Source organism: Microcaecilia unicolor, chromosome 7, assembly GCF_901765095.1.
Source record: "Microcaecilia unicolor chromosome 7, aMicUni1.1, whole genome shotgun sequence".
Taxonomy (NCBI): domain Eukaryota; kingdom Metazoa; phylum Chordata; class Amphibia; order Gymnophiona; family Siphonopidae; genus Microcaecilia; species Microcaecilia unicolor.
This window is the reverse complement of record NC_044037.1, coordinates 613,502-638,807: the sequence shown is the minus strand read 5'-3', so window position 1 is coordinate 638,807 and position 25,306 is coordinate 613,502. Positions and strand designations below refer to the sequence as shown.

The following is a 25,306-nucleotide window of genomic DNA, read 5'->3' as shown; positions in this document are numbered from 1 at the left end:
ATTTTCTTCTGTGAAAACAGAACAGAAGTATCTATTTAGCAAATTTGCTTTTTCTTCATCATTATCCACATAGCGGTTCGCAGTATCTTTTACTCTCACAATTCCCTTTTTAGTCATTCTCCTTTCACTAATATACCTGAAGAAAATTTTGCCACTCTTCCTTACATTTCTAGCCATTTGTTCTTCCGTTTGCGCTTTCGCCAGACGTATCTCTCTCTTGGCTTCTTTCAGTTTCATCCGGTATTCCTCTTCATGTTCCTTTTCTTGAATTTTTTTGTATTTCTGGAACGCCAACTCTTTAGCCTTTATTTTCTCAGCAACTTGCTTGGAGAACCATATCGGTTTCCTTTTTCTCTTGCTTTTATTTACTTTCCTTACATAAAGGTTTGTGGCCCTATTTATAGCTTCTTTCAGCCTGGACCACTGTCCTTCCACTTCTTGTATTTCCTCCCATCCCATCAGCTCCTTCCTCAGGTATTCCCCCATTTTACTAAAGTCAGCACGCTTGAAATCCAGGACTTTGAGTTTTGAGTGGCCACCCTCTTCTTCAGCCGTCATAACATCCAAAAAAAGATGAAAATATCAAAAAGCCACAGATGTCAGTTTGAATGTGGTGCAACCAATAACCACTCGGCTAGAGAAAAGGCTTACCTCACTGCTATTCAAGCCAGCTTACAGTCTATTTCTTACTATCTACTGTTTTATGAGACAGAGCTTCTGAAGTCTCTTTCTTCCTTCAAAATTAATACCAATATTGTTGAGGGTTTTACTTTTGGCTTACAACTGTGTGGTAGTTTGAATAAGGTGAACATATTTTCATAGCCTGTGAAATGACGGTCCCATAGATTTCTTAAGTACATATATTTTAAGTGGATGATTAGTTCTTTCTTTCAAACCTACAGTATTATATTAAAGGTAGTTTGGAGGGACTAGGCATCCTTTTGCCTTCATGAAATAGGCTACCAGAATTATCCCCTGCAGCACATGAGTTTTCTCACAAAAATATACACCTGCTCCAAAGCGGGTGTAAGTAGTGTGTAAACTCTGCTTATACAAATCATCCATGTGCTTTGCAACTCCACCCAGACCACGTTCCCAGAGACATTTATGCAGGGAAACTTAGAACTAAGTGCTATCTTTCCATAGGAGTAGATTACCCATCAGGAGAGTAGCCAGACCTGCCATTTCAGGTGGGCCCTGAGTTAACCTGGATGGGCCCTTCCCATTTCCACCTTCACCCCCATACATACATAATTCTTTTTAATCCTTTCCCTCCACCCCTGCTATCGTCATCTCTCCCCCCCACCTGGCATCTGAAACCCTGTCATCCCCGATCCACCTCCAAGCCATCTCTGGCTGCGATTCCTGTAAGCAACCTGCACCAGTCGTGCAGGCTTCCCTCTACCACTTCTCCGCCAGTGAAGAAACAGGAAGTGAGGGCGGGACGTTGCAGAGGGAAGTCTACAGGGCTGACACAGGTCGCCTAAAGAAATTGTTGCAAATGACGGCTCAAAGGTAGATGGGAGACAGAGAGAGAGAGAGAGATGGACTGCTACCGTGACAAAAAGAGAGAGAGAGGGGCACCACTAGTAAGGTGCTTTGGGGGCCACAAAACTGGGTGAGCCTGAGGTAAGATTGGGTGGACCTGTGCCCACCCAGGCCCACCCATAGCTACACCACTATTATCCATATGTAATTTTATAGTAGCCAATTATCCACATGTGAGACGTGTTTTCTAATCAAAAAATGCTCACCACAATGAACAATTTTATTGAAAATATATGTTTTGTTTTTTTTTCATGGTCTTCCTAACCAAGGAAATGGAAGATGGGGATGGTGATCTTGCAGATGAAGAGGAAGGATCATTTCAACAGCCCCAGGCCAGTGTCCTTTATGAGGATTTGCTCATGTCTGATGGAGAGGAGGATGATGATGGGAGCGATGAGGAGGGAGATAACCCTTTTTCTTGTAAGTTTAGCTCATTTCAGACTTTCTTACTTACGAATTTACCATATATATGTTAAAACACTTGTATCAAAAAAGAAGCACTCGGTGTCTTGCAGCAATAGAGAAGAAAAACACCAAAGCAGACACTATAAGGTCCAAAGGGTTTTTATTCAAACAATCCTGTCTTGGCCACATTTCGCCAAATAGGCTGCATCAGGGATAAAAGATAAACAACTAACCTGCACAGGAGTATGAGGCTGCTGCTGTGCCATCTGTGAGTAAGAAATTGCCGAAGTCATCTTGGATGCTCAGTTTTGCTACCAGGGCTAAGTCTTCTGTGTCCCTGGTTAGTTGCTTATGTTTTACCCTGATGCAGCCTATTTTGGCGAAACGTGGCTATGTTGGGATTGTAGACCCTTTGGACCTTGTGGAGGGGCATAATGGAACGCGAACACCCATCTCCATGGGCGTCTATGTCCGAGAACGGGTACGTGAAGGGGCGGGACAGATCATATTTTCGAAAAAAATGGGCGCCCATCTTTTTTTTCGATGATACGGTTTGTGCCGGGCAAATGCATTGGATGTGTGTGGACTTGAGCTGGGCAGTTTCGTTTTTCAGCGATAATGGAAACCGAAGGCGCCCAGCTCAAAAACAAACAAATCCAAGGCATTGGGTCATGGGAGGGGCCAGGATTCGTAGTGCACTGGTCCCCCTCACATGCCAGGACACCAACCGGGCACCCTAGTGGGCACTTGTAACAATTAAAAAAAAAGTAAAATACCTCCCAAGTCCATAGCTCCCTTCCTTTGGTGCTGAGCCTCTCAAATCCCCCCCTCCCCCCAAAAATCCACTGCCCACAACTCTACACCATTACCATAGCCCTTATGGCTGAAGGGGGCACCTAGATGTGGGTACAGTGGGTTTTGGGGGCGGTTTGGAGGGCTCCCATTTACCACCACAAGTGTAACAGGTAGGGGGGATGGGCCTGGGTTCATCTGGGTGAAGTCCACTGCACCCACTTATAACTGCTCCAGGGACCTGCATACTGCTGTGATGGAGCTGGGTATGACATTTGAGGCTGGCATACAGGCTGGCAAAAAAAGTTTTTAAAGTTCTTTTTTTTTTGTGGGAGGGGGTTAGTGACCACTGGGGGAGTCAGGGGAGGTCATCCCCGATTCCCTCCGGTGGTCATCTGGGCAGTTGGGGCACTTTTTGGGGACTTGTTCATGAGAAAAAATGTCCAGAAAAAGTGACCCAACTTCTCGGTAAAAACGCTTTTCTTTTTTCCATTATCGTCCGAGGGCGCCCATCTCTGCTTGGCCGATAAACACGCCCCAGTCCCGCCTTCACCATGCCTCCGACACGCCCCTGTCAACTTTGTTCGTTTCCGCGACAGATTGCAGTTGGAGGCGCCCAAAATCAGCTTTCGAATATACCGATTTGGGTGCCCACCGGAGAAAGACGCCCATCTCCCGATTTGGGTTGAAATATGGGCGTCTTACTCTTTCAAAAATAAGCTGGATAGTGTATATAAAAACACTTTACTTTTCACTGTTATTGATTCACTTCAAAAGCCAGATTTTTTAATCCATTAGAAATTTCTCATAGTAGATACCACTTTATGCTTTTCAAAAAAAAAAAAAAAAAAATCTGAGGAGTAGATATTCAAAAGGATTTAACTGGGTCGGAAGGCTCCCTACCCTAAAGCACATATTCAGTGGCATTTAATTGGCTAGTACCAGCGAATATATACTCCAACCACTACAACACTATCCATGTTGACCCTGTATATGTATTCTGACCACCACGGCACTTAACTGGCTAGTGCCATTGAATATGAACTTCGACCAGCACAGCACTTATCTGGCTAGTGCCACTCTATATGTACTCCAACCATGGAGCTGGTTGTGCTCCTTAGGTCACCTTCAATGACCTCCTACTGCCTTCGTCATTTTTCTGCCATAATTATGATGCTGAAACTTCCTTACAGGTATGTCTTCTCTGTTCACCTGTTAATGTATTTTGGAGGGACAAGGCTGGGTCAGCCAAGCCATGCCACTAGACAGACTAGGCTTCCAGAATATATTTTTTTTTATTGGGTGGGAGGGGTGGCAACATGGCAACACAGCTCTTGCTGCCGTGCTTCCCCCACTGCCACCCCCATACCATCTCACAGGTCAGCTCAAAGATTAAAGAAACCCACTACTGGTTTTTAGATAGTTGAAGTCGCTGGGGCTTCAGGAAGCTTGGCATTCAACTGCTGACACTTTAATCTCTTGGGTTTTTTTGTAACTGGCTGCCATTTTTGTGTCACACAAATGCCTGCTGCTCATTTCTGTGAAACGGACACCCATAGTGCACCATCAACATCGGGGAACAACTGTCGAGCTTGCTAGACTTTCTGAGATTGGCATCTCTGGTATTGTACACAAATGGTTTTCTTAATTTCTTTCCGCACGTTCGTTTGTCGTTGCTATTGGTTGCCTAGTTTCATCTTTGTATTTCACTGCTTGTGATGTTCCACAAGGTTCGGTATTGTCACCTTTATTGTTCAACTAGTGAAAAAGGCCCGTTTCTAACACAAATGAAACGGGCGCTAGCAAGGTTTTCCTTGGAGTATGTTTGAGAGAGTGTATGTGAGAGTGACTGTGTGTGTGAGAGAGAGAGAGAGAGTGAGTCTGGGTGCGAGTGTGTCTGTGAGAGAGAGAGAGTGTGTGTGTGAGAATGAGAGTGTGTGCAAGTGCGTACGTGAGACAGTGTGAGAGAGAGAGTGTGTTTCGCACAGATACAGTGTGTGCGAGAGAGAGAGTGTGTGTGAGACAGACTCTCTGTGAGACTGAGTGTATGAGACCAAGAGAGTGTGTGAGTGACTGTGATACATAGAGAGTGAATGTGATACAGTGTGAGACATAGAGTGTGTGAGAGACAGTGTGTGAGAGTGTGAAAGACATTGACTGTGAGAGAGCGTGTGTGTGTGACAGAGATACCTCCCTCCCCCCTCCTCTCTGGTGTCAGGCCCCCCTCCCTCTCTCTGGTGTCAGCCCCCCCCCCCCCCCCCCCTCTCTCTCTGGTGTCTGAGCGTTACTATGCAGGACGCTGAGCTCTGGCTGTGCTTCAAGGAACTGACCAATCCTATTTAATAGAATGCACCTCCAACATTCTGAAGCCGAGAAACCTCGTGTGGTTGGTCACTTCTGCTTGTGACAAACCCGGAAGTGCGTGATGTCAATTCAGGAGATGGATACAGAGAGCAGGAATGCCTCAGCCATGCAGTCAGCTTCAGAATGTTGGAGGTGCCTTTTATTATACAGGATATTTTTCTAAGCCCATTGGCTACACTTATTCAGTCCTTCAATACCAAATTCAATATTTACACTGATGATATCTTATTGGTTCACCCAGTAGCTCCTTTAAACATTGATTTACAGCCTTTGCAGAATTGCCTTTCAGCAGTGCCAAACTGGTTGTTTTGTAACAATTTGAAGCTCAACCCTGAAAAAAAAAACTAATAACTTCTTGGATAACTGGAGGAGTAGCCTAGTGGTTAGGGCACCAGTCTTGACATCCAAAGGGGGCCTGTTCAAATCCCACTGCTGCTCCTTGTGATCTTGGGCAACTCACTTAACCCTCCATTGCCTGAGGTACAAAATTAGATTGTGAGCCCTCCAGGGAGGGAGAAATACCCAGTGTACCTGAATGTAACTCACCTTGAGCTACTACTGAAAAAGGTGTGAGCAAAATCTTAATAAATTATCATTGCCTGATATTGTCCCTGTTCTTGATTTACTGCTTACACCTGTTCCTTGTTTCCGCTATCTTGGTATTTGGTTTGATTCTCAACTTCCCTTTTCAAAGTATATTTCAGAGGTAATTAGATTAGGTTTTGCCCAGGCAGCTAAGAGTGGGGGTAAGGGGGATCAAAATTCCCCAGGGCCTGGCACTAGCATGGCTCTCCTGTTCCTGTGTGCCGCAGAGCAGAGTTATCGTGTTAACTGTGCTCTGCCAGCCACATGTCCTTCTTCCTGCTGCGTCCCGCCTCATGTATAAAGTACTTCCTGTTTGGATTCGGCAGGAAGAAGGACCTCTGCAGCACAGTGGAGCTAGTAGGAGAGTAGACAAGCAAGTAAGCAGCCCGGGGGGGGGGGGGGGGGGGGGGGGCATGCAGGCCTGGGGGAGGTGTTTGCTCCGGGCCCGGCTTTGTCTCTCGGCGGCCCTGGTTTCACCACACTGCAATCATTGCGCACTATTCGTTCTATGCTGGATTTCCAGTAATTTCATATGGCACTTCATGCGTTACTCGTGTCACGTTTGGATTGTTGTAATGTGATTTTTTTAAAATAATTTATTTATAATTTTTCATTTTACAAGGATCACTTGCAAACAGTAATACAGAGATGACTGTACATTAATACAATATTAGAAGAAAACAACCTCAACTAGATAAATAGATTATATACAATCTTTCTTTTTCTTAGACCACAAAATAAATAGGGAGAGTGAAACAAGACAAGGAGATCAATTAAACAACAGTAAACCAAGAAAGCATGGTATTAACCTGATTATCCCCAGTTGTTATTTATCTGAATCATTATTCCACATTGATCATCTGGTTGGCTTCTTCAAACCCAAGACAGTGTATAGTCAATTAATTTCATTGGAAACATACTTATTGTCCAATATTAGTGGAAATAACACACCTGATTTCATTTTTTTCCCCTTTTAAAACCAGAAATTATTTAACAATACAAACACTTGAATCTCTGATCCAATTCCCACTGATTAAAGTAATCCCAGTTACATGCTTCACTCCTTTTTGAATTAATATACTGAGAGGAATCATTTCAGAGGAAAAAAAAACTTTAGGAGTCATACCCGGAAGTCTGGGAAGACAACAATCTCGATATTAATCATCTGTAATAATATTCATTTTGTTCAAATCTTTCTGGTCTATTAACATTTTCAAAATCTTAACCGTTTCCTATTCCTATAGAACTTCATTTGCTGTATCAATTTTTCATTCTCAAAGGAATCGATTAGATTATCCTTGTGGCTGACTAATAAGATTATATCTGAAGCAAAATTATTTACTACCATCATTAGGTCCTGGCGCGCCTTCCAGATGATATTCAATGTAACCTCCACGGGAGCCAAAAACTCCAAGCTGATAGCTCTTACGGGTTTAGGAGTGGCACCGCCGACACGGGTTCAGCTGTAAACGACTTCCATTTCAGCATACACTCCTAACTCACTCCTCCACTCCTTTGGACATGGTGATTAAATGATTTGAGAGTGATGAAGTTGTTTCCAGGTCCAAGAGCATCGACGCTTCTTCGCTGATGCTTATCAAAGGACTCATCAACCCAGACTTCTGTGGGCAGCTTGTCGCGCAGTGGTCCCACACTTGCTGCACAGGGGACAAAATGCTGGCTATCGGCGGCTGACCCCCCATTGTCCCCTTCCTCTCAGTTAAGGTAACTGCAGATGCAAAGAGGGAATTTCAAATAAACAAAGACAGTTGAGCGTACGAGCTTCAGGTCACCATCTTTCCACTCTCCCTAGTTTGGGACACTCTTTGTCTGGTTTCTCCTCAGAGGCCTGTCTGATATGAGTAACCCTTCAGCATAGCTCTCTGAGTCATTGAAACACGGAAGTCCCTCCACCACTACAAGGTGGTGTCCCTTCAGAGGGGTTATTGTAATGTGATTTATGCAGGTTTACCACAATTTCCACTGAAACGGCATCAAACACTTCAAAATTATGCTGCTTGTTTCCTTTGTAATGCAAGCAAGTTTCATCATGCATCACCTTTATTATTTCAATTGCATTAGCTTCCTATTAAATTTCACTTTCTTTTCAAAATTCTCATTTTTGTTCATAGGACTATTACACAGGAGTTCCTTCGTGTCTATGAAACCTTATCACTCCTGTTTGTCAATTTAGATCTCTTGACTCGAAAAGACTGGTTATATCTAATCCTAGGCATATTAATTATGAGGTCAACATGCATTCTGCTTTTTTCTTGTCTGGCTCCCCACTTCGGAATAGTCTTCCTGGAACTTTACTTTTCGAGCTATCCTTTCAAAGGTTTAAAGTTCTTTTAAAGGCTTATTACTTCCAATAAGCCATTGCTTAATGTTTTTTTCTATTTCCTTTTCAGTTAATGGTGTGATTCCTGGCACACAGTTTTCAGGTTCAATGATTGTTGGATTTTTATGGATATGGGAAAGGGAAATAGGACTTGATATACTGCCTTTCTGAGGTTTTTGCAACTACATTCAAAGCGGTTTACATATATTCAGGTACTTATTTTGTACCAGGGGCAATGGAGGGTTAAGTGACTTGCCCAGAGTCACAAGGAGCTGCAGTGGGAATTGAACCCAGTTCCCCAGAATCAGAGTCTGCTGCACTAACCACTAGGCTACTCCTCCACTCATTCCACCAATAAGAGCCAACCTCATCAGTGATGTCACAATGGCTTGATTGCCTGATACTTGGCTCACTTCTGATATTGTGATGTCATAAGGGAAAGGGAAATGGGACTTGATATACCGCCTTTCTGAGGTTTTTGTAACTACATTCAAAGCGGTTTACATATATTCAGGTACTTATTTTGTACCAGGGGCAATGGAGGGTTAAGTGACTTTCCCTGAGTCACAAGGAGCTGCAGTGGGAATCGAACTCAGTTCCCCAGGATCAAAGTCCACTGCACTAACCACTAGGCTACTCCTCCACTTGGGCTAGAATGGAGTGGAGGAGTGGCCTAGTGGTTAGAGCACCAGTCTTGACATCCAGAGGTGCCAGTTCAAATCCCACTGCTGCTCCTTGTGATCTTGGGAAATCACTTAACCCTCTATTGCCTCAGGTACAAACTTAGGTTGTGAGCCTTCCAGGGACAGGGAAATACCCAGGTGTACCTGAATGTAACTCACATTGAGCTACTACTGAAAAAGATGTGATTAAAATTCAAATAAATGAATGTTCGTCTTCTGTCCTATTTGAAATGAAGTTCTTTTCAGTTTTATTGTACTTACGAATTTTTATTGTAAATCACTTGGCTCTTCTTTGTTGCTATTAGTTGGTATTTCAAGATTTTTTTTTTTTTTTTTTATTTATAAGAAGTCTTTATTGAAAATGCACTCATTACAACATGCAACATTTAACAAACTGTAAATACAGTATCACATCAAAATCCAAGCAGCATTAATACCATGTAGTACAGCTCTGCAACATTATATAGCTTCTTTATACATCTGTTTAGAACTTCAGTATTTATAAAGTTTTCAAAATTAACAACCCCTCCTTTCCGTAAACCCTCCCTACCCCAAACTCCCCTCTACCCACCCAGCTGATGAGTCATGTTAGAGTTCCAAAAACTCACATACAGCACTCACAATCTAAACAGTGTTGACATCGTCAGTAAAAAGCTTCCAAACCAGTTGCCATTTGTTTATCTGATGTTTTCGTACTGCCAACAGTCTTTTCATCTCACACACATATTTCAGTTTGTTATGCCATTTCATAACTGATGGTATCCTCGTTTGCTTCCAGTGTTGAGCAATTACCACACGGGCTACACCTGTCACCTGTTTTAGCAGCTGATGTTGACATGACTGTAACCTAGCCACTTTTGTGGGGAAAAGGAACACCTCTGGGGCCCACGGGATAGAAGACCCCAACCACTTTTGTAACCTAATATGGACCACCCTCCAAAATGCTTTAACCTTACGGCAGGTCCACCAGATGTGCCCCATGGTGCCACGCATACCACATCCCCTCCAGCACAAGCCCGACAAACTCGGAAATATGCGCCCGAGGCGATCCGGCGTTAGGTACCATCTGAATAGTACTTTTACTGCATTCTCTTTGAGTGGTACATACGTGGAGACACCTATCACTTCTCTCTCAATTCTCTCCCATCTCCGATCACCCAATGTCACTCCCAGTTCCCTTTCCCAGCCCCTCCTGTGCGTACTATGTACCGGGACCTGTGCGCTGACACATCTATATAGGCTACCAATCAAGCCACGAGAAGTGGTAGATTTTTCACAAATCACCTCCAAGGGAGTTTTTTCCTTCTGGATCACCAGACGCACTGCCGCAGTGCGGAGGAAATGTGACAATTGGCAGTATGCAAACTCCTCTTCATTTACCCCAGGGAAGTCCGCCGCAAGGGCCACCCGTCTAAGCAGGGTAGTGCCGTCAAACATCTGGCCCCATGTGCGCAGTCCTTCTCCATACCATCTGGTAAAGACCCCTTTTGTGGTCCCAGGCAAGAATAAGGGGTTGTATGCAATTGGGGCCAGATGGGAGAGCACACAGCGGCCCCCTGGAAACAATTTATCCCAGTAATGTAGGGTAACCTCCACTGAAGAGCACACCCCCTCCTTCATACGACGAAAAGGCCGCGGCAGCCACATAAGCGCCCCCAGCGGCGTAGGCCCCAAAGATTGTTGTTCACTGTGTACCCACTGCCGGTCTGGGTAATCTTGGTACCATTCTATAGCTGCCTTCCCCTGCGCCGCCCGGTAGTACCAATGGAGGTTCGGAACCCCCAACCCTCCCTTTTTTCGATCTTGGTACAACAGGGCACGAGACAACCTTGGATATTTTCCTGCCCAGACGAAGCGCACAACACGATCTTGTAGGGAGGCAAGAAATCGCCTGGGCATTATCACAGGCAGCACTTGGAATAAATATAGGAGACGAGGCAGCACATTCATCTTAATAATAGCTATCCGGCCAAACCAGGAGGTCTCAAGCTCACCCCATCTCTCCATGTCCGCAGCAATGATTTTAACCAACTCTTTATAGTTAGCCGAAAAGAGCTCCGATAAATCCGAGGTCAAGTTTACCCCCAAATATCTAACCTGTCGACGAGCCCATCGAAATGGGAAAGACGCCTTCAACTCGGCTACTGTTTCAGCAGGCATTGTAACATTAAGAGCCTCAGATTTTGCCATGTTAACTTTAAATCCAGACACCGCAGCATATTCCTCAATAAGTTGAAGAAATATTTCAAGATTTTTTAAATAAACATAAACAACAAGGTGCGAAGTTGACACAGCTTACCCTCTTTATAGGATATCAAAGCAAATGGATGCTTCCAATGATAGCGAATGCTTTGAGCCTGCAAAACCTGTGTCAGTGGTTTCAGTTCTCTGCTGCCGCAAAAATTGTCCAATAATCAAGACTCAGTGCCCTTTCTTTGAGTTTATAGTCCACAAAGTAGGTGATAATGACTTTGGGTTCATTATTTCATGGATCCCCTAAGCTCTGTGCACAGGTTTCAGCAGCACAGTGTCCGGTGAGACCTTCAGTTGTTCATCACTAAGCATTGCGCTAACAATCTGTCATACTACGAGTTCACAATCCCCATAGGTTGGGGTCTCCAGAACTCCTCTGAAGCATACGTTATGTGACAGCTTTGATTTTCTAAATCCTCTAGCTTTTCAAAAAGCGGCTGTCATTTCAGCCAAAAACGAGATGAAACATTTCCCATGTTATTTCAAATGAATGCATATGTCTATTTGAACATTTACAGATATGCAGAACTGTATGCTGATTTTCAAACAGTAACACCCAATAATTTTCTTTTGAAAATCTAGGGCCAGAGGGAACCATGAGTATAAAAGTATCACAGAGTTGCCCCTGAATGTATGTACTTTACTTGCTTTGCCCTTGCCCTATTCCCAGCCCTACCCCTTTTCCTCACAGCTTGGGGAATTTACATGGGTAACTGTTTAGCCACCCACATTGAGCCTGCGAATTGGTGGGAAAATGTGGGATACAAATAAATAAATACCCAAGCCAATTCCTATGAAAAATGCTATCAATAGTGGCAGCGGATTAAAGCCTAGATTTACTGAGTGGAGTGGAACAGGTGGATGTGAATCACTTGTTTACTCTTTCCAAAAATACTAGGACTAGGGGGCACACAATGAAGCTACTAAGTATTAAAACAAACTGGAGAAAATATTTCTTCACTCAGTGTGTAATTAAACTCTGAAATTTGTTGCCAGAGAATGTGGTAAAAACAGATAGCTTAGCAGGATTTCAAAAAGGCTTGGATAATTTCACTACATTACACTACTACTTAACATTTCTAAAACGCTACTAGGGTTACGCAGCGCTGTACAGTTTAACATAGAAGGACAGTCCCTGCTTAAGGAGCTTACAATCTAAAGGACAAATGTACAGTCAGTCAAATAGGGCAGTCAAATTGGGGCAGTCTAGATTTCATGAATAGGTATAAAGGTTAGGTGCCGAAGGCAACATTGAAGAGGTGGACTTTGAGCAAGGATTTGAAGATGGGTAGGGAGGGGGCTTGGCGCAAGGGCTCAGGAAGTTTATTCCAAGCATAGGGTGAGGCGAGGCAGAAAGGGCGGAGCCTGGAGTTGGCAGTGGTGGAGAAGGGTACTGAGAGGAGGCATTTGTCCTGTGAGCGGAGGTTTCGGGTGGGAACGTAAGGGGAGACGAGGATAGAGAGGTAATGAGGGGCTGCAGACTTGAGTGCATTTGTAGGTAAGAAGGAGAAGCTTGAACTGTATGCGGTATCTGATCGGAAGCCAGTGAAGTGACTTGAGGAGAGGGGTGATATGAGCATATCGGTCTAGGTGGAATATAAGACGTGCAGCAGAGTTCTGAACGGATTGAAGGGGGGATAGATGGTTAAGTGGGAGGCCAGTGAGGAGTAGGTTGCAGTAGTCAATGCGAGAGGTAATGAGAGAGTGGATGAGAGTTCGGGTGGTGTGCTCAGAGAGGAAAGGGCGAATTTTGCTGATGTTAAAGAGAAAGAAGCGACAGGTCTTGGCTATCTGCTGGATATGCACAGAGAAGGAGAAGGAGGAGTCAAAGATGACACCGAGGTTGCGGGCAGATGAGATGGGGAGGATGAGGTGTTATCGACTGAGATAGAGAGTGGGGGAAGAGGACAAGTGGGTTTAGGTGGAAAGACAATAAGCTCGGTCTTGGCCAAGTTCAGTTTCAGGTGGCGGTTGGACATCCAGGCAGCAATGTCAGATAAGCAGGCCGATACTTTGGCTTGGGTTTCCACAGTGATGTCTGGTGTGGATAGATAAAGCTGGGTGTCGTCAGCATAAAGATGATATTGGAAACCATGAGATGAGATCAGTGAGCCCAGGGAAGAGGTGTAGATTGAAAAAAGAAGGGGTCCAAGGACAGATCCCTGGGGAACTCCAACAGAGAGCAGGATAGGGGTGGAGGAAGATCCATGAGAATGTACTCTGAAGCTACGGTGGGAGTGATAAGAGGAGAACCAGGAGAGGACAGAGCCCTGGAACCCAAAAGAGGACAGTGTGGCAAGAAGTAAATCATGATTAACAGTGTCAAAAGCAGCGGATAGGTCGAGAAGGATGAGGATGGAGTAATGACCTTTGGATTTGGCAAGGAACAGGTCATTACAGACTTTAGAGAGCGTCGTTTCTGGCGAGTGTAGAGGGCGAAAAACGGATTGAAGCGGATTGAGGATGGCATGAGAGGAGAGAAAATCAAGGCAGCAGCTGTGAACGGCACGCTGAAGTATCTTGGAGAGGAAGGGTAGGAGGGAGATGGGGCAGTAGTTGGAGAGGCAGGTAAGGTCTAGTGATGGTTTTTTGAGGAGTGGTGTGACTACGGCGTGCTTGAAGGTGTCAGGGACAGTTGCAGTGGAGAGAGAGAGGTTGAGGATATGACAGCTGGTGGGGGGGGGGGGGGGGTTGACAGTAGGAGAGATGGTGTTAAGTAAGTTGGTGGGGATGGGATCAGAGGAACAAGTGGTGCATTTCGAGGAGGAAAGAAGGTGGGCGGTTTCCTCTTCGGTGATATTAGGAAAAGAGGAGAAGGAGGCCTGGGTTAGTTGGTTGAGGGAGTGGGTTGAAGGGTGAAGAGGAGGAGGTGGCTTGGTGGTGAACTCAAGGTTGATCTTTTGCACCTTGTCGCGGAAGTAGTCCGCCAGTGATTGAGGAGAGAGTTGGGAGGGGGGGGGGGGGGTGAGCGGAAAGGCACTTTGAAGGGACTAAAAGAAAAGTCCATAAGCCATTATTAAGATGCACATAGGAAAATCTCAGCATAAAATCTGTTTTAGTATTCTGGGATCTTGCCAGATATTTGTGACCTGGATTGGCTACTGTTGGAAACAAGATACTGGGCTTGATGGACCTTCAGTCTGTCCCATTATGGCAATGCTTATGTTGGTCTAGAGGTATCACGGACCACTGAGGATTTCTTATCCATCAGTCAAGTGATTCCTCATGTTCATCCAACCGACTCTCACTGTCCTCAGTCCGATGGCCCAGTTCATGCAGATCCACTCCAAGTGCCTTAAGTTCCTCCCGTACAGCTCTCATATCAGGTTTTAATTTCTTTAAGCCAAGAGCGGGGATCTCAGCCAGCCATTCAGTCCCCACATCTCCCGCTGAATCATGAAGGGTGAATAAGCTCAGGTTGCGATGCTAGAGGCTCCGATGAAGGCCACGCACCCGCCTTGTGGTTCACTGCAGAACTGCCCTTATAGCAAACCTAGCAAGATTGGATGATCATGATTTAACACTCGTTGGAGCCGCTTCTAAGACACTTCTTATCCACAAAGGAGATAGATCTCAACAGGATTGCTTTGATACTTGAAGATTTATCGAGGGGGTTACTCAGAACTTAGTCTTCAGGCACCCATCCTGTCCAATGATGTCACTTCCTCCCAGGAGGAGAATGTTTCTTGAACTGGCTGGGGAGAAGGCCTGCAAGTAAGAGGACTTCCAAAATGTTTAGAGCACAAACTGCCCACATGAGCAAAAAGAACTTCTACTCCTGCCCTTCCTTGCCCCCCCCCCCCCCCCACCTATTTATTAATGCAGCTCTGTTAGTGTTGCAGGAATTACCACTATTGTTAGCAGAATCTGTGGTACTTCAGGAGTCAAACAGCACACACCAGAATGAGAGAGAAATCTTCTTTATTTGCCAGCAAACAAAGTAGAACATCAGCACTAAATCTCTTCTTCTCTTTCTCAGCTCTCTGTGTCTTGTGGCTTCTGTCTGTCCTCTTCAGCTCTCTTCTGACGTAAACTGCTTCTGCTCTCAGTTATATACAGTTTTAAACCCCTCTAGCCCCCCTTACTTTCCAGATGGTAAAGAATAGATTGATTACCCTGTCTGAACCGATCATCTCTACACATATATTCAAAAATATCAGTTACATAGGTTTAATATTTCCTAAACTGACCTATGATCTGGGGCCTCTCACACTAGACAATGGGGCACCTATCTCTTGCATTTCATTATTATTCACATAATCCCAGTCATAGCTTAAACTGGGTTCATTTAGGGGCTAAGGGGCCAGTCTTACTTAATGGCATACAGTCCTACATTTTGCTATAATCCATCAAGGAAGTAAGTTGACTTTTCCTGACCTCTTTCACCTATTAGCTTCCTTCACAGAACTCGCTAGGACTGTGGATAATTCAAACCAGATAATGACCTTTTCAACTGCAGTCTTACTTGAAAGTCAGACACTGATGTAACACTGAATTGAAAAGATATTCTACATAGAAATAGAACTTATTAATTACACAGAATAAAACATATTCTAAAATAAACAGAAATCAGAATTCCTTATAAGACAAAATCTACATATCAAGAACTTCTAACTATTTTCTTCTAAACACTTTAAGCTAATCCTTTAATCTGCCTACAAAGCCGTCCAGTATGCCTTACTGATAATGGTATACAGATGTGGTAAATAATACCTTTGAACTAACATTAACCCCAAAAAGGGACAGTGAAAGTTTCATTTCTCTCTGACCTTTCTAACCTCTTAGTCTAGCAAAAGTTAGACTTCTAAGTAATCTAAACCAGATGGCATTCTTCAACTTTCAGAACTGAACCAAAGTTAGAATTAACAAATATGATTTTTCTCTGCCCATGCTGCCTCATTAGTAATAAGAGAAATTGTGGGGACAATTATATATAAAGAAGTCCTCATACCCTGGTCTAAGACAGATTCTTAGACAGCATACATATGGATGTATTTGCAAGTAATGAGTTCTGTGGCAAGGGCACCTTTGGACTTAAGAAAGTAAACATTGAGCAGGTCTAAATGTAACACTAAGCTGAGTGGATCTGGGAATATCTTGGAGAATACCAGTGGAACTGCAACCATATAGAGAGGCCAAAGCTTTTCAATCTCGTAATTGGAGAGAGAGGAGCATGAATAGATTTCAGGAAGCCTGCATCATCCAGGGCAGCCGAAGATTGTCAAATGCCCTAGGTGAACCTTTAGCCGTGCCGCCACCTCCTCTCCCCATACTGGAACCTTCAGCTGTGTCACTCGTTTCCCCATGTAGTTGAATCATCGACTGTACCACTTCCCTCTGCCCTATAGTTGGAACTTCAGCTATGCTGCCCAACTCTCTCTCCCCTGTAGTTACGTTGTAGTCAGTTTTGGGGTTGTTTTATGGTCTACAAGCTAGGTCAAATTAGGCTTAGCTCCTTAGGTGTTTCAGACTAGGCCTGAAATGCAATATTATGAGAATTGAGCTGTTGGGATTATTGATCCAAGCTGATGTACCATAGTAATATAGTCTATGATGGCACATAAAGACCTGTGTGGTCCATCCAGTCTGCCCAAAATGATAAACTCATTACGCATTGTATGTGACTCTTCATATGTATATTTGTCTTGATATGACCTTGTCATTTTCAGGGTACATACTGTAGAAGTCTTCCCAGCATTGTTCTTGTACTTAAATTTCTGAAGTTAACATTGAAGCCCCTTAACAGTTACACTCTAGCCCATCCATATCTATTCAGTCATGATCAAAGCATAGACTGTAGAGGTCTGCCCAGCACTGGCTTTGCTTCCCAGTTACCGGTGTTGCCGCCCAATCTCCGTTAAGATTCCATTGATCCATTTCTTCTAAACATTCTTTCTAAAAGAATAATCCGAATCACAGTAAAGAATAATCCAAATCACAGTTACCTGATGCTAGGGTCCACCTTGGGGGTCAACGCTCAAGAAAAAGATCTGGGTGTCATTGTAGATAATATGCTGAAGTGTGCGGCGGTGGCCAAAAAAGCAAAAAGGATGCTAGGAATTATTAGGAAAGGGATGCATTACTTTTTTTGTGTGTACCCTACCTTGATTTGTATCTGTCCTCTTCAGGGCACAGACCGTATAAGTCTGCCCAGCACTATCCCCGCCTCCCAACCACCAGCCACGCCTCCCACCACCAGCTCTGGTACAAACCATATAAGTCTGCCCAGCACTATCCCCGCCTCCCAACCACCAGCCCCGCCTCCCAACCACCAGCTCTGGTACAGACTGTATAAGTCTGCCCAGCATTATCCCCGCCTCCCAACCACCAGCCCTGGCCACAGACCGTATAAGTCTGCCCAGCACTATCCCCGCCTCCCACCACCGGCTCTGTCACCCAATCTCGGCTAAGCTCTTGAGGATCCATTACGTTAGAGGAAGTGGAGCAGGCGATTCATGGACTATCCCCCAATAAAGCCCCGGGACCCGATGGGTTTACAAACAATGGTGAATAAGACTGAAAATACTATAATGCCTTTATATTGCTCCATGGTGCGTCCGCACCTTGAGTATTGCGTTCAGTTCTGGTCGCTGTATCTCAAAGAAGATATAACGGAATTAGAAAAGGATCAAAGAAGAGCGACCAAAATGATAAAAGGGAATGGAACGCCTCTCGTATGAGGAAAGGCTAAAGAGGTTAGGGCTCTTCAGCTTGGAATAGAGACGGATGAGAGGAGATATGATTGAGGTCTATAAAATCCTGAGTGGTGTAGGACGAGTAGAAGTAAATCGATTTTTTACTCATTCCAAAAGTACAAAGACTAGGGGACACTCGAGGAAGTTACATGGAAATACTTTAAAAAGAAATAGTTAAGCTCTGGAACTCTTTGCTGAAGGAGGTAGTAACAGCGGTTAGCGTATCTGGGTTTAAAAAAAGGTTTGGACAAATTCATGGAGGAAAAAGTCTATAGTCTACTATTCAGACAGACATGGGAAGCAACTGCTTGCCCTGGGATTTGTAGTGTGGAGTGTTGCCACAATTTGGGTTTCTGCCAGGTACTTGTGACCTGGCTTGCCACTATTTGGAAAACAGGATACTAGGCTAGATTGGTCTGACCCAATATGGCTACTCTTACATTCTTAGGATTCTTTTGTGCTTAAAAAAAAAATTACCAGAATATGTCGACATGGAGCTTGAATGTTTACTCTGTCAAAGATCATGGGATTTGCAAGAACCATGTGCAAGGTTACTTTAATGTCATAGTAACCTAATATGCCCACCCACATGGATGGTTGGAGGGTAGTTTTATTGAGATTCCCCTTTGATGGGCCTATCAAAGAATGGGTTGTGTATATTAAGCTAAGTATTTGCATCACAGGATTAACCTCCCATGACTTATACCTCATTAAACTGGACCAGTCATGAAATGCCAAGCTGGCGTTGTACCCATTTTTGACTGTCTAGAGTTAATAACAAAAAAAAAAATACCATTAATGTCAATGGATACAAACCCTATTTAAGAAGGGGTTTCCTGGACAAGATCCATTGACAGAAGGAGGTCTCCAGCCCAGCAGAGGGACCGAAGAATGTGACATGGAGAAACGAACTGGACCCAAGAGGGGAGCTTCCTTGGATCATGGTAAGAGACTTCCATTCAGAGCTAGAGGTAGCATCTGATATGCTGTAACTTTGTGTAACAGACGCCTTTGCACACAACTGTTTGTGACAGTTGAGGCAGCAAAGTCTAAGTCAAACAAAGAAAGAAAGAAAGAGAAAACTATAGAGTAAAAGTGTGGGTAAGCTAAATTAAATATATTTTATTGAATCAGTGTAACATCTTACTGAGTAAAAGAATTCGAATTATTTCTTTTCCATATATTTTTAATAAGAACACAATTAAAATTGTTCAGAATGCAGCAGCTCGTTTGAATGGAGGAGTGAAGAGATTTGAGCATGTTTCTCTCACTTTGAAATGTTTACACTGGTTGCCAATGAGATTTCATATATAATATAAGATCTTGACTTTGATACATCAGCGTATATATGGTAAGATTTCACAATATTTTGTGGATTCTTTACTCATGTGTGAACCACAATGAGAATTACATTGTGTGGTGAAGAAACATCTGTTTTTCGTTTAGATTGTAAGCTCTTTGAGCAGGGACTGTCTTTCTTCTATGTTTGTGCAGCGCTGCGTACGCCTTGTAGCGCTATAGAAATGCTAAATAGTAGTAGTAGTAGTTATCTGAAACAAGAAATTGTGTGTTCTCTATAGCTGGGGCTTATTTGTGGAGCAGTCTGCCAAGCCATTTAAGACTTTGTACAGATCTTCAGAAATTAAAAAAATTATTGAAGACTTTTTATTTTGTAGAAGTGAATGTGGATGAATAGGGATTGGTTTGTCTTGACAGCTCTTTCTTATTTTCTTTGTCATTGTTTGATGTTTTTCTTTGATATTGTGTATTTTTTCAGTTTAATATGGGATATAAATTGTTGAAATAAAAAAAAATTGCTGCTTAATAATTTATGTGAAATAAGGAATTATCAACGTATGTCAGTTGTAAGGGTCATAATTGTTATTTATATCTTTCTTTATCCCTTCACACATATGGCTCAGCTAACTAGGGCATTAACATAAATAATTGTCCTATAATTTCTTTACATTTGACCCTTCAGATGTGCTGCCCCCCCTTCCCCTTGTAGTCAAGCCTTTAGCTGTGCTCCCCTGCCCCTACTACTCGAGCATCTCTCTTTCTTCTCCCCCCCCCCCCCCCCCCCCCCCACAGGTGACCAACTTCTTAATTTTTCGCATGTCCCCCTTTCCCTTCTCACTGCCAGGCCTGCCATTGCCGCCCCGCCTCCTCCTAGACTAGTCCAAAAATTGAAGAAGCATCAGCACTGTATGGGCCCTGGCAGTCTTCCTGTCTGAGGGAGACAGGACCAAGTGGTGCATCAGTGTGAGTCTGTACTGACAGGGCCCACACAATGCCAGTGTTTCTTTAATTTTCCAGCTGGCCTGTGAGATGATAGGGGAGTGATAGTGGGGGAAGGCATGGCAGCAAGAGCAGTGTTGCTGCCCCTCCCTTCAAAAAACATATTCTGGACGCCTAGTTTGACCCTGCCTTGTCCCCCCCCAAAAAACATGACAGGTGAACAGAGAAAGACATACCTTGTAAGTAAGGTTTCAGCATCATAATTATGGTAGAAAAATGACAAAAGCAGTAGAAGGTCATTGGAGGTGACCTAAGGAGCTTCCAAGGAACACAACCTGCTCCCTGGTCCTGCAGTAGTAGCACATATGCCACTGTGGTTCTAACTTAATATTGGAATGCAAGGCTGGCATCACCTTCATAGGAATCACAGAGAACACAGAGAGAATGTTGACAAAACTGCTGGGAACCTGCAGACTTACAAACAGGACCACCATCAGTAGCAGCCAGGTACATTTATGGTACAAACAACTAACACTTTTGCATCTACTCTCTGGAATGTAATTCCAGTAAAAGTGTGCTTGAACCTAATTACTTAGTTTTCCATAAGAAAATTAAGATTTAGATCTTTAAATAGGTTTTTCAAGATTAGGGGATTTTATTGCTTTTTTTCCTAATATTCGGTCAAGCATGTAGCATATTTTTTTTATATTAGTTTATGAATTATTATTTGTGTTTGATTATGGTTTTCATTTAATTGTATCCCACTTTAGAGTTTTTCCTGAAAGTGAAAAGCAGGTTAGCAGAAGTGAATACTGAAATAGGCTTTGGAGTCAAGATAAATGAAGTTCCAAGTTGTTCTTTCCTAGAGAAGACACAGTATGGTGGTTGAGCTATGAATATATTTGGTTCTGTTCTCTAACCACTGTCTTCGTTTGTAACTGGCAGCTATCCAACTGAGTGAGAGTGGCAGTGACTCTGATGTAGAATCTGATGGAATGAAACTGAAACATCCTCATGTGCTACAGGAGAATACCAGAATGGGAATGGATAATGAAGAAAGTATGATGTCTTATGATGGAGATGGTGGACATGCATCCCATGTTTTGGAGGACAGTAACATCAGGTAACCAGATCCCATGAAACAGTACGGAAGAACGAGTCTCCACTCTTAAAAACATGCACCCACACATTTACTGAAGGGCTTTTTACAGTTGGACCCTTCTAGCCAAAGCTGGCATAGGTAGAGTAGACGTAATTTTTGGGCTTACTTAGTCTTCATGGAGACATTTTGATGGATAGCATGCATCTGAGGGCAACTGTTTTACATTGTTGGGGCCACAAATGAGCTAGATAGGGCCACAGTTCACTGTACCTTGCATGAGTCTTTTCAAGGAGCAATCAAATCCACATTGGACAAACAAATTGTAAAAGTACTTAGGCCCCGATACTCAATATGCTAGCAGTATTCCGAATAGCGCTGTAAAAATGCCGCCAGAACAGTGCAGAAGAACAATGCCCTAATGCTCAATGCAAATGAGATGCAACTATAGGCACACTCATAGCGTTTGAGCATTAAGGAGCTTGGCAGGAGGATTGTGTTTGGCAGAAAAGTTCCACGGTAAGCTTGGCTCCTATGCGCATTTGCCTGGTAAAAAACCTGTACATGAAGCACATATTAGCATCTATTTTCTGCGGCCTAAATATAAGCATTTTTAATTTTTTGGTAGCTTGGACACTTATATTTAGACACTAGTAAAAAAGACCCGTTTCTTAATGCAATGAAACGGCCGCTAGCAATGTAATGAGTTCCTGCCATTAATGTTTCCACGGTTGTATTCCGAATATAATTGTTGTTTACATGTGTAAGATTTCTTTATATACAATATTTTTTGTGTAAACTGGGTTACAGTGTGGTAAACGTTTTCCTTGTTCAGGTCCTTCAATCAGTTTAACAATCACATCAGAAGAGCTCCTTACTCGTGAGAACGCAACATACAGTTGCCCATGTGAGAGACTGAGAGTGACAATGTGTTTTACAGACAGTGTAAGAGAGAGATACACAGAGTGATTTGAGTGTGTGTGTGTGTGTGTGATGTCTGTGTGTGTGTGATGTGATGTGTGTGAGTGACAAAGTGATTAAATGTTTGTCTTCCCTTCCGTTCTGTGCACTTGCCTCCATTGATGTTCGTACCTCCCTGTATATGATTGTTAGAGATTCAATCCACTCCACTTCCCTCCTCCAAGTTCCGTTCTGTCTGATTGGTTCTTCGTTGACAGTGAGAGCCAATGAAATGCTGAACTACAGACTTACGAACCCTACACTGCCACAGTGCCACGGAGTCAGCTTCAGAATGTTGGAGGTGCTTTTTATTATATAGGATAGGAAACAGACACCAATGTGTGCTTTTGCATGGGGCTGCTGTTTCTCTCAACCAGCACTTAAGGGTTTGCATGGACTTCCTTCTACTTCCAAAAAGCAATCAAAACTGGCAGATTTTGAGGAAAGGAGCATGAGAATCGTGGGAAATCCTCTCTTCCAACACACTAACGCTTATGCCGACCTGCTGTTATTTTTTGAGACGGTAAATTAGTTTTGTTTCTGGCGCTCTTTTGTGAGCATTGGAGAGGAATACAAAATGTCCTCATTAACATGAGCTTAGCTACATTTGCATGCTATCTGCACTAGTGCCTGGTGTGCTCATGGTGTCCTGTGCTAGACCTCTCTGAACATTCTGGGCAGGTAAATGCAGGAGCTAGATTGACACTAATGGCTTCTGGCACCTGCGTTTACTTTTGAGCATCGGAGCCTTAGAGTTTATTAGCAGTTTGTTAATTTTTATTTATTTAATTGTTACATTTGTATCCCACATTTTCCCACCTATTTGCAGGCTCAATGTGGCTTACAATGTACCGTTACGGCGTTTGCCAGTTTCAGCATGAACAAATTCTACTACTTATCATTTCTATAGCGCTACTAGACGTACGCAGCACTGTACACTTGAACATGAAGAGACAGTCCCTGCTCGACAGAGCTTACAATCTAATTAGGACAGACAAACAGAACAAATAAGGGATAAGGATATACTAAGATTGGAATGATAAAACATGGGTACTGAACAAGTGAGTAAGGATTAGGCGTTAAAAGCAGCATCAAAAAGTTGGTCATTTAGCCTAGATTTGAAGACAGCCAGAGATGGAGCTTGATGTATTGGCTCAGGAAGTCTATTCCAGGTATATGGTGCAGCAAGATAAAAGGAACGGAGTCTGGAGTAAGCAGTGGAGGAGAAGGGTACAGATAAAAGAGATTTACCTAATAAACAAGGTGATATTGTGGTAGATTAGGTTCATGTATAGTAATACAATGGGGGAACTTAGAGAAGGAAGAGTAAGAAATGTCCATTTCGGTCTTTGGTTTCGTTGTCTCTTGGGTGTCCAGGTTTTCTTTATTGTGCATTTCGCTTGGTTCTCTAATGAGAGGTTCCGGTCGATTGTTACTCCGAGAATTTTCAGGCTGTCTGAGATTGGGAGGATGCAACCTGGGGTATTAATGTTTGTGGGTTTGTATGGGTTGTATTGGGATGAGATGATGAGGCAATGTGTTTTTTCAGTGTTGAGTTTTAGTTGGAATGCATTTGCCCATGAGTTCATGATGTTTAAACTGAGCTTGATTTCATTTGTGATTTCTGCCAGATCGTGTTTGTAGGGGATGTATATTGTAACATCATCAGCGTAGATGAATGGGTTAAGGCCTTGGATGGATAAGGCCTTGGCTAGTGGGGTCATCATGAGGTTGAAAAGTATCGGTGATAATGGTGATCCTTGCGGTACTCCGCAGTCTGGTTTCCAAGGTGAAGATATGTTTGTTCTTGATTTCACTTGATATGTTCTGGTGGTTAGGAATCCCTTGATCCATTTGAGAGTGTTTCCACCGATTCTGAAGTAATCTAGGAGTTTTAGTAGTATATTATGGTTGACCATGTCGAATGCACTGGACATGTCAAATTGGAGTGGAAGACTACTTTTACCTATTGCTGTTTCCTGCTTGAACTTTGTTAGGAGAGTAAGTAGTATTGTTTCGGTACTGTATAGGGGGTGAAATCCTGATTGTGAGTCGTGTAGTATTGTGAATTTGTTTATGTACTCATTCTCCGAGGACAAGCAGGCTGCTTGTTCTCACTGATGGGTGACGTCCACGGCAGCCCCTCCAATCTGAAAACTTTACTAGCAAAGGCCTTTGCTAGTCCTCGCGTGCCGATGCGCACCGCGCATGCGCGGCCGTCTTCCCGCCCGAACCGGCTCGTGTTCATCAGTCTTCTTTTGTCCGCGCTCGGGATGGTCGTGTTTTTGCGCCGTTTCGCACCCCTCTAAGTTGACCCTCGCGCGTCTTCGTGATTTTCGCCGAAAAAAAAAAAAATAGAAGACCTTTACTGTCTTTACCCCCTTTCCCGTGCTTCCAGCTTTTACCCCGCGTAAGTTTCCTTTCGCTTTCGGGGTAGGCCTTTTTTGAGGCCTTGGTTCGGGGTTTTTCTCTCCCTATTTTTGGTGCCTATATCGCCATTACGAGTTTTGATTTCGCCGGCGTGATTTTTCCGCCCATGTCATCGAAGTCTCCCAGCGGCTTCAAGAAGTGAACCCAGTGCGCCCGGGTAATCTCGCTCACTGATAGGCACGCGTCGTGTCTTCAGTGTCTGGGGGCTGGGCACTGCCCGCAGACCTGTAGTCTTTGCGCCCTTTTACAGAAGAGGACTCAGGTAGCGAGATTGGCCCAGTGGAACTTGTTGTTCTCAGGTTCTTCGTCGGCAACAGCACCGGGGGCATCGAGTGCATCGACGTCGACAGCTTCAAGACCTTCGACCTCAGCATCGACTGCATCGAGGCATCAACCCTCTACATCGTCGGTACCGAGACATCGAAAGGCTGCGTCAGCGTCGGTGGTACCGGGACCTCCACTAGTGCTGATGTCGTCGGACGGTGGTGCTTCGACTGGAGTGCAGGTGAGGGCTGTCCATTCCCCTCCTGGTGGCGGTGAGCCTTTGGGTGGGTCTCCCCCTACCCTGAGGGCTCCTGCGGTACAGCCCCCCCCAAGACCGACCTTCTTCGGCCTCGGCCCCGAGGAAGCGACGGCTGGATTCTACGTCGTCCTCGTCGGTACCGGGAAGTTCCGGTGACATGCTTCGTTTGAAAAAGTCAAAGAAGCATCGACACCGGTCTCCTTCCCGCATCGGTACCGAGAGCTCTGGGTCGCCGAGGGAGTCGGCACCCAGTAGGAGTCGGCACCGGGAGGACCGCTCACCCTCTGTTCAGGAGGTGTCGATGCGCTCCACCTTGGACAGCCCGGAACAGCATCCACGCCCGGAACAGACTCTGACCTCGATGCCTGCATCAGCTTCCATGTCTTTCTC

The 25,306-nt window shown here is 44.1% G+C and overlaps 1 protein-coding gene across 1 annotated transcript in view; it reads left to right on the top strand.

Moving 5' to 3' along the window:
• TAF1 (TATA-box binding protein associated factor 1) overlaps positions 1-25,306 on the top strand; it is a 493,091-nt gene that overhangs the window by 439,576 nt on the left and 28,209 nt on the right. Inside the window, 2 exon segments of the mRNA XM_030210565.1 lie at positions 1,818-1,968; positions 20,850-21,027. Coding sequence (XP_030066425.1) covers positions 1,818-1,968; positions 20,850-21,027 — 329 coding nt within the window.